This window comes from Dipodomys merriami, unplaced genomic scaffold (assembly GCF_024711535.1).
Source record: "Dipodomys merriami isolate MVZ:Mamm:240054 unplaced genomic scaffold, mDipMer1.0.p SCAF_3, whole genome shotgun sequence".
NCBI classification, from domain to species: Eukaryota; Metazoa; Chordata; class Mammalia; order Rodentia; family Heteromyidae; genus Dipodomys; species Dipodomys merriami.
Window position 1 is genome coordinate 38,458,216 of NW_027204492.1, and position 12,570 is coordinate 38,470,785.

Consider the following 12,570-nt stretch of genomic DNA (forward strand, 5'->3'; position numbering starts at 1 on the left):
AACCCTTACTATTTGTATGTGAGTCCAAGGTTAGTATGTGAAGCACAGGCTTTCCGAGTCATCTGCTTCTTCTTCTCCAGCTTATGTTCTGGGCAGCAGGCCTGGACTGGCCTGATTTTCCCAAGGCTTCTCTTTGTGCCATCACCAGGACAACCTTGGCAGGTGGTCACTGGAAGTTGTCTATTACTTTGTGTTTGGGGGCTGATTTGTTCTATCTCTTATTTTCAAGCTGCCTTCTGGCCCTTCCCAGTCCTTCTTCTCTCCCCCATTTTTCAATGCAGAACAAAAATTTATCTTCTCTTTCTTTCCTTCTTTCTTTCTTTCCTTCTTTCTTTCCTTCCTTCTCTCCTTCTTTCTTTCTTTCCTTCTCTCCTTCTTTCTCTTTCTTTCTTTCTTTCTTTCTTTCTTTCTTTCTTTCTTTCTTTCTTTCTTTCTTTCTTTCTTTCTTTCTTTCTTTCTTTCCTTTCTTCCTGCCTTCCTTCCTTTTTGCTGGTCCTGGGGCTTAAATTCAGGTCCTGGGTGCTATCCCCTGAGCCTCTTTGTGCTCAAGGCTAGTGCTCTACCCCTTGAGCCACAGTGCCACTTCTGGCTTTGTTGAATAGTTTATTGGAGATAGGAGTCTCACAGGGACTTTTCGGCCAGGGCTGGCTTTGAACTGCAATCCTTAGATCTCAGCCTCCCGAGTACCTAGGATTACAGGTGTTAGCCACCTGAGCCTGGCTAAAATTCTTTTCATGGAGAACCCTCTTTTCTGTATCAGTTGGCCTTAAACTCATAATCTTCTTGCCTCAATCCTCTTTTTAATTTTTTTTTTTTTGTCAGTCATGGGGCTTGAACTCTGGGACTGGGTGCTGTCCCTCAGCTCTTCAGCTCAAGGCGAGCGCTCTACCACTTGAGCTACAGCGCCACTTCCGGTTTTCTGGTGGTTTATTGGAGATAGGAGTCTCACGGTCTCTCCTGCCCGGGCTGGCTTTGAACCGCGATCCTCAGATCTCAGCCTCCTGAGTAGCTAGGATCACAGGCGTGAGCCACCAGCGCCCGGCTTTTTAATTTTTTTTAAACAATCCTGGGACTTGAATTCTGGGCCTGGGCACTGTCCCTAAGCTTTTATGCTTAAGGCTAGTACTCTACCACTTGAGCCACAGCTCCACTTCTGGCTTCTTCTTTGATTAATTGAAGAGTCTCATGGGCTTTCCTGTCTGGGCTAGCTTCCCATCATGATCCTCAAATGTCAGCCATCTGAGTAGTTGGGATTATAGGTGTGAGCCACCAGTGCCCAGCTTGCCTCAATCATCTGAGTGCTAGGATTACAGATGTGTACTACTCCATCCTACCCAATGCAATTCTTCAGTTGGCTCCAGCACATGCTTGCTGAAGGTATCTTACATCCATTCACTGACTCAAGCATTCTGCATTGTTACAGGAATGCTTTGTTGAACAGGCACATTCCTAGTGGGGATGTGCCAGGAAGGGTGCTTGATATAGAGCTGTGAGAATGATATTAGGGACTGTGGGCATGGGGTGAGTGTGAGGGCAGCAGATTTCCTCCATCTATGTCTTCAGGGTCCAAAGGGCTTCCAACACACTGAAAACCAACCGAGGCTGAGCCCTACCTGCCTTGATCATTGGAGGTGGAAGGGGCTGGCTGGAAGGCCTGGAGAAGACCATCTTTCTGGAATCCAGCAGGAGGCGGCAGTACCCTGCAATCAGGCAGGCAAAGTTGGTGGCTTCTGGCCACTCCATCAACAGCACCAGAGGCTGTGAAAGAGAGGGAAAGAAACGTAAAGACACGAGAAGGAAGACTGGCTACAATTCCAAGATAGTGAAGAAAAGTAATAAATAATAAAGTAAAAAGTAAAGGAAAAAAAATAAAGGTAATAAAGAAAAGATGCCTTGAATTGTTGGAAGAACCACACTTTTAGCTGGGTACAGTAGCTTACACCCGCCATCCTAGCTACTCAGGAGGTGAAAGAAGGGAAGATTGAGGTTCAAAGTTAGACTGGGCAAAAAGTTAACAAGTCTCCATATGAATCAATAAAAAGCTGGATGTGGTGGCACATGTCTGTTATCCCAGATATGAGGGAAGCATAAATAGGAGGATCATGACTTAAGCTGAAACAAAAAGGGATGAGATCTGAGCATTGAGGTTCAAAGTCAGCCTGGGCAGGAGAGACTTTTATCTCCAAATAACTAGCAGAAAACCAGAAGTGGAGCTGTGGTTCAAGTGGTAGAGTGCTAGCTTTAGGTGGAAAAGACAAGAATGAGAGGCCCTTAGTTCAAGCCCTAGGTCTAGAAAACAAAAGGATGAAAGTGTGGAGTCACTGGACACCTGCTATGAAAGCTCAAGGCCCTGAATTCAAACCCCAGTACCACCATAAACACTATATATATATATATATATATTCAGAACTAAACATTTAGGCACACTGCCTGACAACTTCTGATTTGAGATTCGCTTTGTAGTAGACTCTTACTCAGGTATCACATTAAATCAGCCTTTAGTCACACATTTAATGAACCAACATATTTTACTGAAAAAGACTAAAATTATATAACATCATGTGCCTGCTGTGTGGCTGCATTTGCATTTGTCAGAGCTCAGCAGATGTGTGGGCCAGCTGGGAGAATGTTGGTAAAGCTGGAAGTCTAGGCTTCGCCTATACTAGCTCTCACTCACCACCATATGCCCTGACACTTCTAAAATAGCCGAGGCTACAGGCATGCACTACCACGCCTGGCTTAGGTATCCTCCTTATAGTAACTAATGCAGAAGGACTGATTCAGAGAGGTTTGAGCGTGGATGGTTGCTACTATCATTGCTGTGTCTAAGAAAGTGCCACCTGATGTACCTTAGGGGCATTCAAAAACATCACAGCCATCCTCACTGTGCCTGTCTTATCATCTTCCACCCAGATCCACTCTCCTCAAGGTATGTGGGAATGGCTGATGAGGGGCAGTGATCTGAGCCTCTCAGCCACTGGGTCTTCTGCTGGGTCCACAAGATGCCTTACTTGGGTATATATGGCTCATCTGTAGATATGTTTTGCCATAGAAATTGTGATGTTTTCTCATGATATAGAGGAGGCTGGGATATACTAACCTAAGGACTTCCAGTAGCCTCCTAATTGGCTTTTCTGTTCGTCTCTTCTCAATTTAACCCACTTCGTCTCCGACAAGAGTCTTTAAAAAGCCTATCTCTTTCCCCTGAGAACCTCTACAACTCATCACTGACAGGCTAAAATCTCCAATCACATGTCCCTTAACACTGCCTGTGACCTCCTCCCTTCATCTCTCACCTGGGGCTTAGGCAATGCCCCATCATTTACAGTTTGCCATGCTCTCTCATAGCACCATACCTTAGTCTGTGCTTTTCCCTTGCACAAAGTGCTCCTGCGTCCTGCCTTGTTGACATGGTCAACTGTTACAAATGGCTCGATGCCTTCTGGGAAACGTGACCAACTGAAATCTTTGACCATTCATTCCAGAGCAGCCAATCTAATTCCTGATCCTGTGGAGCTTACACTCTAGTAGGAACATGACATAACAAGAATAATCACACAAACAAATGTGACTCCAAGGTGGGAGAAGTACCACAAAGGCAAATTACAGAGAGCTATCAGAACACAGAATGTCCTGGAGCAGTGGGTAGGTGGGCATGAACATGTGTTAGTGTGTGATATTTGGTTTCAGAAGCTGAAAGAATCTTCTTTTGAGGAAAAGGCCTTGGCTGACAAATAGGATGAAAAACCATTTCACTAGAGTACAGGCTGAATGGTAGTCTGATAGACACACTGATGGGCTGACTGGCTACAGGGCAGACTGACTCACTCAGGCTTAGTTGACAGGCTAGCTGCAGAGCAGGCAGAATGTCAGTTATTCTCATATTCTGCTTAGTAACCTGGCTGATTGGTTGACTAATGGAGAGAATTACTGACTGGAAGTTGAGTGACTAATTGACTTAACTGTGTGACTTTAGTTTCTTCTTACCCCTGTATAACTTGATGTCAGCAATTAAACAGCATGAGAATAAAATCTTTTTTTTTATTTGCTTTGCTTTGCTTTGCTTGTGTGTGTGTGTGTGTGTGTGTGTGTGTGTGTGTGTGTGTGTGTGTGTGTGTGTGTGTGTGTGTGTGTGGTTTATTGGAGATAAGAATCTCAAGGACTTTCCTGCCCAGGCTGGCTTTGAACCACGATCCTCAGATCTCAGCCTCCTGAGTAGCCAGGATTACAGGTGTGAGCCACTGGTGCCTGGCGAGAATAAAATCTTATGCATAGAGAGGGCCAAGCCCATTGGCAGCTGGTTTAGCCCAGTCCAGTGCAGCTCAGCCCATCAGGAGTCTCTCCTCAGCATTTGCAGATAGCCAACTGGGCCCCAGCATGGGGCAAATGCAGTATGTAAAGGGAACACAGATGTGCTTTTTGCCAATAGGGGTAAAAATCAAATCAAAGGCAGGCAAGCAAGCAGAGGTTAGATAGGTTTTTGAAAAACCTTAAAAAAACATTTTACTTTAAATAGGATTTTAATGCTCATGATGCCTAATGTAATACTTGTCTCTACAGAAAGCACTAGACCAATACAGCTCAATCATGAGAATGGGAGACACAGGGGGGGAGTGGGGCACACAAGAGATCCCTTGGGACTTTCTTTCAACCATTCCACCCTTACCGCTTCCATGTTTCTATGGTAATGGGGTATGATAATGTCCCAGTGGTGTCTCAGTCCCACACTGCTATCTCCTGGAGAAAAATATCTGAACACTACTACTTCATGCTCACTCCACTATGAGCAAGTAAGCCAAGCGAAAACAGAATATGTCCAGGCCATTTTCAAGTGGAAAATGAGATCAGTAGGATGGAGTGTGAAGCATGAGACAGCCAGGAGAAGGGACAGTGGGGATTAATTTGACATGCTCCAATCACATCTTGCCCTAGCATAGCTTCAGCTCACTCTAGCATCTCTGACAACAGGAGAAAAATGGGAATCCAGGGCCTGTAGAAGCAAGGTTACAAGATGGTGATCAAGTCCAAGGCAGCCAGTACATTCCAGTTCTTGCCTCCACAGTACTGGGAAAGGTTAATTGGGCTCAGCCTGCTAATTTGGGGATAAGACTGAATATGACTTAAAGGCTGTGGTTCTCAGGCTAGATGCAAGAATAATAGTTACCTGGGAAGCCATAAAGACTTAAATGGTACCTCATGGTACCTCATGGTACCTCAGATATTTTGATGTGAGTGATCTGAGACAAAGAATTGGGACAGCCAATGGTTTTGAAATCTCCATACATAATTCTTCCATGCACTCAAGTGAATAATCTTAGGTTTTACCAGACCCTTCCAGAATACTATCAGATCAGAGAGGCATATCTAGAAAGAAATGGGTCAAATTTGGGTTCTAACTTCTATGTTCCCCGTAAAGTAAATTGAAAAGCTGAAAGTGTCTCCTATGCAGAGGTAGGCTAAGTGTCTCACAGTCAGTTCATTCAAGTTCTAGACAAGCACTCTATCACTAAGCCACATTCACAGCCCCTCTTTCAAGTTCGGCTCCTAGCGTTTACCTTTTTTTTTGGTGTGGCTTGAACTCTGGGCTTGGGCGCTCTCCCTCAGCTCTTCAGCTCAAGGCTAGTGCTCTACCACTTGAGCCACAGCACACTTCTGTTTTTTTTTTTTTTCTGGTGGTTTATTGGAGATAAGAATCTTATGGACTGGACTTTTCTACCCGGGCTGGCTTTGAACTGTGATCTTCAGATCTTAGACTCCTGAGTAGCTAGTATTACAACATGAGCCACTGGCATCCGGCTTGCATTTATCAATTTTTTGGGGGGGCTCCACTTGTGGGGCCTGAACTCTGGGCCTAGGCGCTGTCCCTCAGCTCTTCAGCTCAAGGCTAGCGCTCTACCACTTGAGCCACAGTGCCACTTCCAGCTTTTTTCATTTTGCTTATGTGGTGCTGAGGAATCGAACCCAGGGCCTCAGGCATGCAAGGCAAGCACTCTACCACTGAGCCATCTTCCCAGCCCGCATTTATCAATTTTTTGGGGGCGCACCTACACCTGCTTTCAAGTTTTCAGTATATGATGTCATCATTTATTCATTTATCTTGTATGCTAATTGATCTGAACAGAAGGATAAAAAGTGTTGTGTTCATTTCAGAAGGTACACATTTGTCCTCATGATGCACAGTGGATATCTCTTAGGACACATGCATCTGACTTTATGTAACAAATGCTGGTAGTTTATCAATCAAATCATTTTTGATATAGTGTATAAGTACTTGCTATTTGGAGGAATCTCACAGTGGATTAATCTCTTATTGCTAGTGTAACAAATAACCTCAAGCTTTGTGGTTTAAATAACACACATCTATTTTTTGCCATGCCTGGAGGGGAAAGCCTAACATAAGTCTCACTGGGCTAAAAATGAAGTGTAGGCCCATCTGTGTCCACCTAAGGAGGTTGTAGGATAGAATTTGTTTCTTTGCCTCTTTTTGTGGCTTCTGGAGGCTGCCTACACTGTTTGGCTCATTGTTCCTTCCTTTATCAAGGCCAGTAAGGCTGGGCTGAGTCTTCTCATTGAATCTGTCTGGCCTTTTCAGTTTCTTCACTTATGTGGACCCAAACAATTACATGGGTCCCACCTGAATGATCCAAGCTAATTTCCCTACTTTTAGGTCAGTTGGTTATCAATTATGATGAAATGATAATTTCATCCACAATCTTAATTCTTCCCTACCATATAACATGTTCACAGTTCTGAGCAATTGGATTAGGACATGGACTTTTTGGGGAGCTACACTATTCTGCATCTAGCCCAGATGAAATTTTATTACAAAGTAGAATAACTGTGACATAAAGTAGAAAATTCATCTGTGTTGTATTCTTTTCTCTTTTCCTTCTATCATTCTTTTATGATGCTGGGGATCCAACCTAGAGCATTGCATGTGGTGGCACACACCTGATCCTGTTGTCTCTTGGTTTTTCATATGCACTTATTCAGTCTAAAGTAGGACATACCTGACCATCTATCGTAGTACCTCTGAGCACTCATGTCAACTTCCTAACCATTCACTGTTTCTTGGTACCAAAATGTAACCTTCATTTACCCCAAAATATAGTCTTACCTTGACATCACACAGTTTCATCATGCAATCTAGTGAGTGTGTAAAGCATAGTTCTTAGTGTTGTTGGGCTATGTTCCACAGGCAACAGGGTTAGTTGTAACAAGGCAGGTGCACTGTGTGTGCAAGACAAGTGTGGGGTAAGGATACACACTTGCTCTTTCTCCTCCCATCCTACTATTAGCCTCCAGCTTGAGCTCTTCTTGGCTCTTGGTACCAAAATCCCCTCCTTACTTCCCTAGCTTCACACAAACCTTGTTTCCATGCATCTTTCATTCTGGTCCAAATCAGCGTCCAATCCCTCATCTCTCTGCTCAAAGACCTATAGTGGATTCTCATTATTTGAACACATTGAATCTGAATTCTTTGGACTGGACTGAGAACTCTGGTTTTTTGTTTTGTTTTGTTTTTTGTTTTTTGTTTGATCCGGTCGTGAGGCCTGAACTCTGGACCTGGGCACTATCCCTCAGCTCTTCAGATCAAGGCTAGCGCTCTACCACTTGAGTCACAGCGCCACTTCCCGCTTTTTTCTTTTTGTTTATGTGGTGCTGAGGAATCGAACACAGGGCCTCAGGCATACAAGGCGAGTGCTCTACCACTGAGCCACCTTCCCAGCCCCTGGACTGAGAACTCTGAAGCAACTTTTTCTGCCAACTCCCTAATCTGTCTGCCCTCTTCTCTCATTTTCCTCTACAGCTAAGAAACTATGCTTATCAACCTGCCCATGTGGTTTGTTCATTTCTATGCTTGCTCCTTGCCTTTGAACACATCCCATTTGTCCCTATTAACTAATTCATGCCTATCACTTCAAGATCCAGCTAAAACATGCTCTTGCAGCCAGTCTCGTAAACTCTGTCCTGTTCTTTGTTCCATACCACACTATTACATTTATTTCACTTGTCTTTTTTCCTGACTGGTATTTTGCTTCTGAAAAAGTAACAGGACTTATTTGTTGGGTACCTATTATGTACCATGCAGTATATAGTTTCTCATTTAATGGATGTATAGGTGCTCCATTTTTCAGTCAATAAGATTCGGGTTCAAAAATGTTTGGATACTTTCTTGGGGCCACACAGCTAGGAAGCAATATGGCTGGGACCTGAACCTCAGTTGTCCGATTACAGAACTCTGAACATGGTTTGTGAGTGTTGTCTCTCCAGTAAGGGTATAGCTTATCTGGAGCATTCAAGCATATAACTGTGACTGCTGGATCACTTCTACAAAGCACCCTATTGCTCCTAACTCAGGCAATACCCTCAGATCCCTGCGCAGCCTATTTCCTCTCAGACCTCTGGTCATATAGGTCTCAGTCATGAACTCTGAAACTAGTTGTAGCTGGGTGTGGATTCTGGCATTCTTGGAATCCAAGCATTTGGGAGACTGAAGCAAGAGAATCATGAATTCAACAAAGCCAGCCAGGACTGCATAGTAAAACCCTGTCTCAGGAAGAAAAAAAAAAGCCGGGTGAAGGTGGCTCACACCAGTAATCCTAACTACTTAGGAGGATGTGATCTGAGGACCACAGTTTGAAAACCACCCAAGGCACAAAAGTATGAGAGACTCCATCTTAAATTCAGCAATAAGCTAGACTAGAGGCATGGCTCAAGTGTTAAGGTGCAAACTGTGAATGTGAATAAAAAATGAGAATGTAAGACCCTGAGTTCAAGACCTGGTACTGGTACATGCATGCTCGTACACATGTGCACGTGCCCACACACGCATCAACTAAACAACTCCCCTAATTGGTTGTACTACAGAATCACCTAGGAAACTGGAAAAAATTCAGATGACCAGGTATTGCCTACAACCAATGAATGCATGGTTTCCAGCAGTAGAACCAGGCATCCTTAATGTATAGTCAATGTGAAAATTCACAGTGACAATGTGAAAAGAACACAGGAGGCCATTCAGTTGGAAAGCTGTTTCTCCTTATAAAGCCCTTCTATTTGTCAGGAAATCACACCTCCCACGCATGCCCGTCTCTGATCCCCCTTCCTTACTGGTTAATTTGGCTTTTTACCCAAAAACATCTGAGGAGAGCAGCAATCACACGTTGTGGAAATGGCCACAAGCCAATTAAACAGCACCAGGCAGGTTCCCAAACCAATGGGAATCCTGTGACTTGCAGGTGGAAAATTAACATATTAAAGCTTTCTGGGTTTCCCAAATACAAAAATAAAGTAAATAATTTGTTCTTTTAGAAACAGCAAACTCTCTACGCTTAAGCTGTTAACACCACATCCTTCAGCCAAATCCTTTAAAAAGGGAAAGCTACACCTACTCTAAGTGCCTGCTGGTTGGCAGGCAGGCAGGCCTGCCCTATCCCTGCTGGTTACTGTATTAGCAGGAGAGCTGTGGAGGAGGCAACTGACCACCACTGCCAGACTTTGCACAGCTCACAATAACTGAAGGAGCTGATCTGTGAGAAAGGTTCTAAAGTTCTGCATGCTCTGGACTTGGAGGTGAAATGGGGTTGAAGCTCTATCTACTCCGCTCCTCCCCAAGCATCCACCCTGGTTCTGTCCACATGCTCAGATCTCCCTCCTCCATGATTCAAAATGAGTCTTCCTCAACTGGTTCCCTCTCTGCCTTCCTTCATCCCTCCTTTTCTTCTCTTCCTTTCTTGTTGTTTTTGCGCTAACACTGGGACTTGAACTCAGGTTCTGGGTACTCTCCCTTAGTCCCTTAGCTTTTTTTAAAATCAAGTCTGGTGCTCTACCACTAAAGCTATAGCTCCGCTTCCAGATTTCTGGTGGTTAATTGAAGATAAGAGTCTCTTGGACTTTCCAGGCTGGCTTCAAAGCAAGAACCTTAGATCTCAGTCTCCTCAGTAGCTAGGATTACAATGGTGATCCACTGGTGCCTGCTTTCTCTGGTCTTTTTTCTGCACATAAATTTTTTTATTGCCAAGGTGATGTACAGAGGAGTTATACTTACACAAATAAGGTAATAAGTACATTTCTTGTCAATCTTATTATCCCTTCCCTCATTTTTCTCCTACTTTCTGTCCCCCCATCTCCCCACCTCCAAGTTGTAGAGATCATTTCCAACATACTGTCTTGTATATATGGCTGTTGCATTGGTTCCCCCCTTGTCCTTTGTCTCACCATTCTGTTGGTTTCTCTCTCTTATTTTTGATGTTAGTACTGGAGATGGAACCCAGGAGCTTGCAAATGGTAGGAAAGCACTCAACTAGTGAACTCCATTTCTAGTAATTTGCCAAATTCTTTTGTGTGTGCCAGTTCTGGGGCTTGAACTCAGGACCTGGGCACTATCCCTGAGCTTTCCTCAGCGCTAATGCACTACTACTTGAGTCACAGCTCCACTTCTGTTTTTTTAGTAGTTAATTGGAGATAAGAGGCTCATGAGGGGCTGGGAAGATGGCTCAGTGGTAGAGTGCTTGCCTTGCATGCATGAGGCCCCAGGTTCGATTCCTCAGCACCATATAAGAAAAAAGAAAAAAGCTGGAAGTGGCGCTGTGGCTCAAGTGGTAGACCGCTGGTAGATCCCTAGCCTTAAGCTGAAGAACTGAGGGACAGCGCCCAGGCCCAGAGTTAAGGCTCCACAACTGGACCCCCCCCAAAAAAGAGGCTCATGAACCAGGCACTGGTGGCTCATGCCTGTAAATCCTAGCTGGCTGAGATCTGAGGATTGAGGTATGAAGCCAGCCTAGGCAGGAAAGCCCGTGAGACTCTTATCTCTAATTAATCACAGAAAAAATCAGAAATGGCGCTGTGGCTCAAGTGGTAGAGGGATAACATAGAGTAAAAGGAGTTCAGGGACAGTACCCACCCAAGTCCTGAGTTTAAGCCCCAGGACTGGCAAAAAAACCCACATCAAAAGCAAAAAGAATCTTGTGTACTTCCTGCCCCCGCTGGATTCAAACTGCTTTCCTCAGTCCTCAGCCTTCTGGGTAGCTAAGATTACAGGCATGAAGCACCGCTGCCTGGCTCTTTGCTATCATTTTTTATTTTGAGACATTTTCACTCACAATGTAGTCCTAGCCTAAACCTTGAATTTATGATCTCTTTACCTTAGCCTCCATAGTGCTAGAACTACAACAGTGCTAGGATTACAGGCATGTACCATCATGCTCAGCTTTGTGAATATATTTTCCTATAATACAACATGAGAAAAATTGGGAAGTACTGGTCTAGCAGTAGTTGTCAGTTCTTCAGCTTTCCTGCCATGTGGAGAAATTCTGATCACAGGTTCATCTGACAATTCCTAGCAATCCCTAATACTGGCTGACCATCCTAGGTGGTCAATATAGTATCTGGAGGGCTGAGAAGGGAAGGAAAGAAAAACTCAACAGGGTCCAGGGTCCAGAATCACAGAATCTTACTTCACAATCTCATGCTTTCTTTCTCATGTTTCATAAGCATGTTCCTGGAGAGAAACAGCCCCATCAAAGCGGAGTTTACCTTGGCATCCATGATGCTTGTCTCCACTCGGGCCACACCCTGGTTCTCCCGGAACAGCTGGATCTTACTGATCTTGCTGAACTCAGACAGCACAGTGGTGAGGTTGGTTTTGAGGTCAATAACATGGCTGATGCCGTGACGGGGTCCCACTAGGAGAGTGGTGGCTGACTGTTTCTCGTCCTGGTGTCCAAGCATGGCCGGCCGGCAGTATTCACAGAGAAGCAGGAAGACAGAAGACAGGAGGAAACAGAAAATGCACATTGCACTGGTTCTGCTGGGTAGGGAGGGGGTGGTAGAAATGTCTGGAGCACAGTATCAAGGCAGAGCCACTGCAGCAGTAGGGTTAAGTGGCCAGCAGCAGGGCTAGCTCTAGCAAAGTGGTGAAGGAAGTTCTCAGGCCTTTGGAGAACCTTCCTCTACTAAGCCCCAGACTTTCTACTGCTGGCTGCAGGCGATTTGAGACTCTCACCTGACCTTCTGTCTGACTAGACAACTTTGTGCCAAGATTTTATCCTCCCTTCCCCAACAGCCAAAAGCTGAAGTGATAAATAAACTCTACGTAACATATCAAAGGTAAATTAGATGCTTAATAGACTCTTCTGCTGGGTATAGTTGTCTCAACTGTAATCCTAGCTACTCAAAAGGTCGAGATCTGAGGATCACAGTTTGAGGCCAGCCAAGACAGAAAAATCTGAGAGACTCTTATCTCCTATTAACCACCAAAAAGCCTCAAGTGGGACTGTAGTTCCAGTGGCATAGCCTTGAGCAAAAAAAGCTCAGGGGTAGCACCCAGGACCCTGAGTTCAAGTCTCATGACAAGCACACACACACACACACACACACACACACACACACACACACACACACACACACACACGTCTTTTAATAAGCATTTCTGGGGCTTGAACTCAGGCCTGGGCTCTGTCACTGAGCTTCTCTGTGCTCAAGGCTAGCACTCTACCAGTTGAGCCACAGTGCCACTTCTGGCTTTTTCTGAGTAGTTCATTGGAGATAAGAATCTCTCAACTTTCC

At 44.6% G+C, this 12,570-nt stretch overlaps 1 protein-coding gene across 6 annotated transcripts in view; it reads right to left on the reverse strand.

Moving 5' to 3' along the window:
• Frmpd3 (FERM and PDZ domain containing 3) overlaps positions 1-12,570 on the reverse strand; it is a 144,827-nt gene that overhangs the window by 16,133 nt on the left and 116,124 nt on the right. For all 6 annotated transcript variants that reach the window (XM_070039960.1, XM_070039963.1, XM_070039965.1 and 3 more), the window contains 2 exons: positions 11,539-11,718; positions 1,614-1,758 (listed from right to left, as the gene is read on the reverse strand). In XM_070039960.1, the coding sequence (XP_069896061.1) occupies positions 1,614-1,758; positions 11,539-11,718 (325 nt within the window). The remainder of the gene's footprint in view (positions 1-1,613; positions 1,759-11,538; positions 11,719-12,570) is intronic.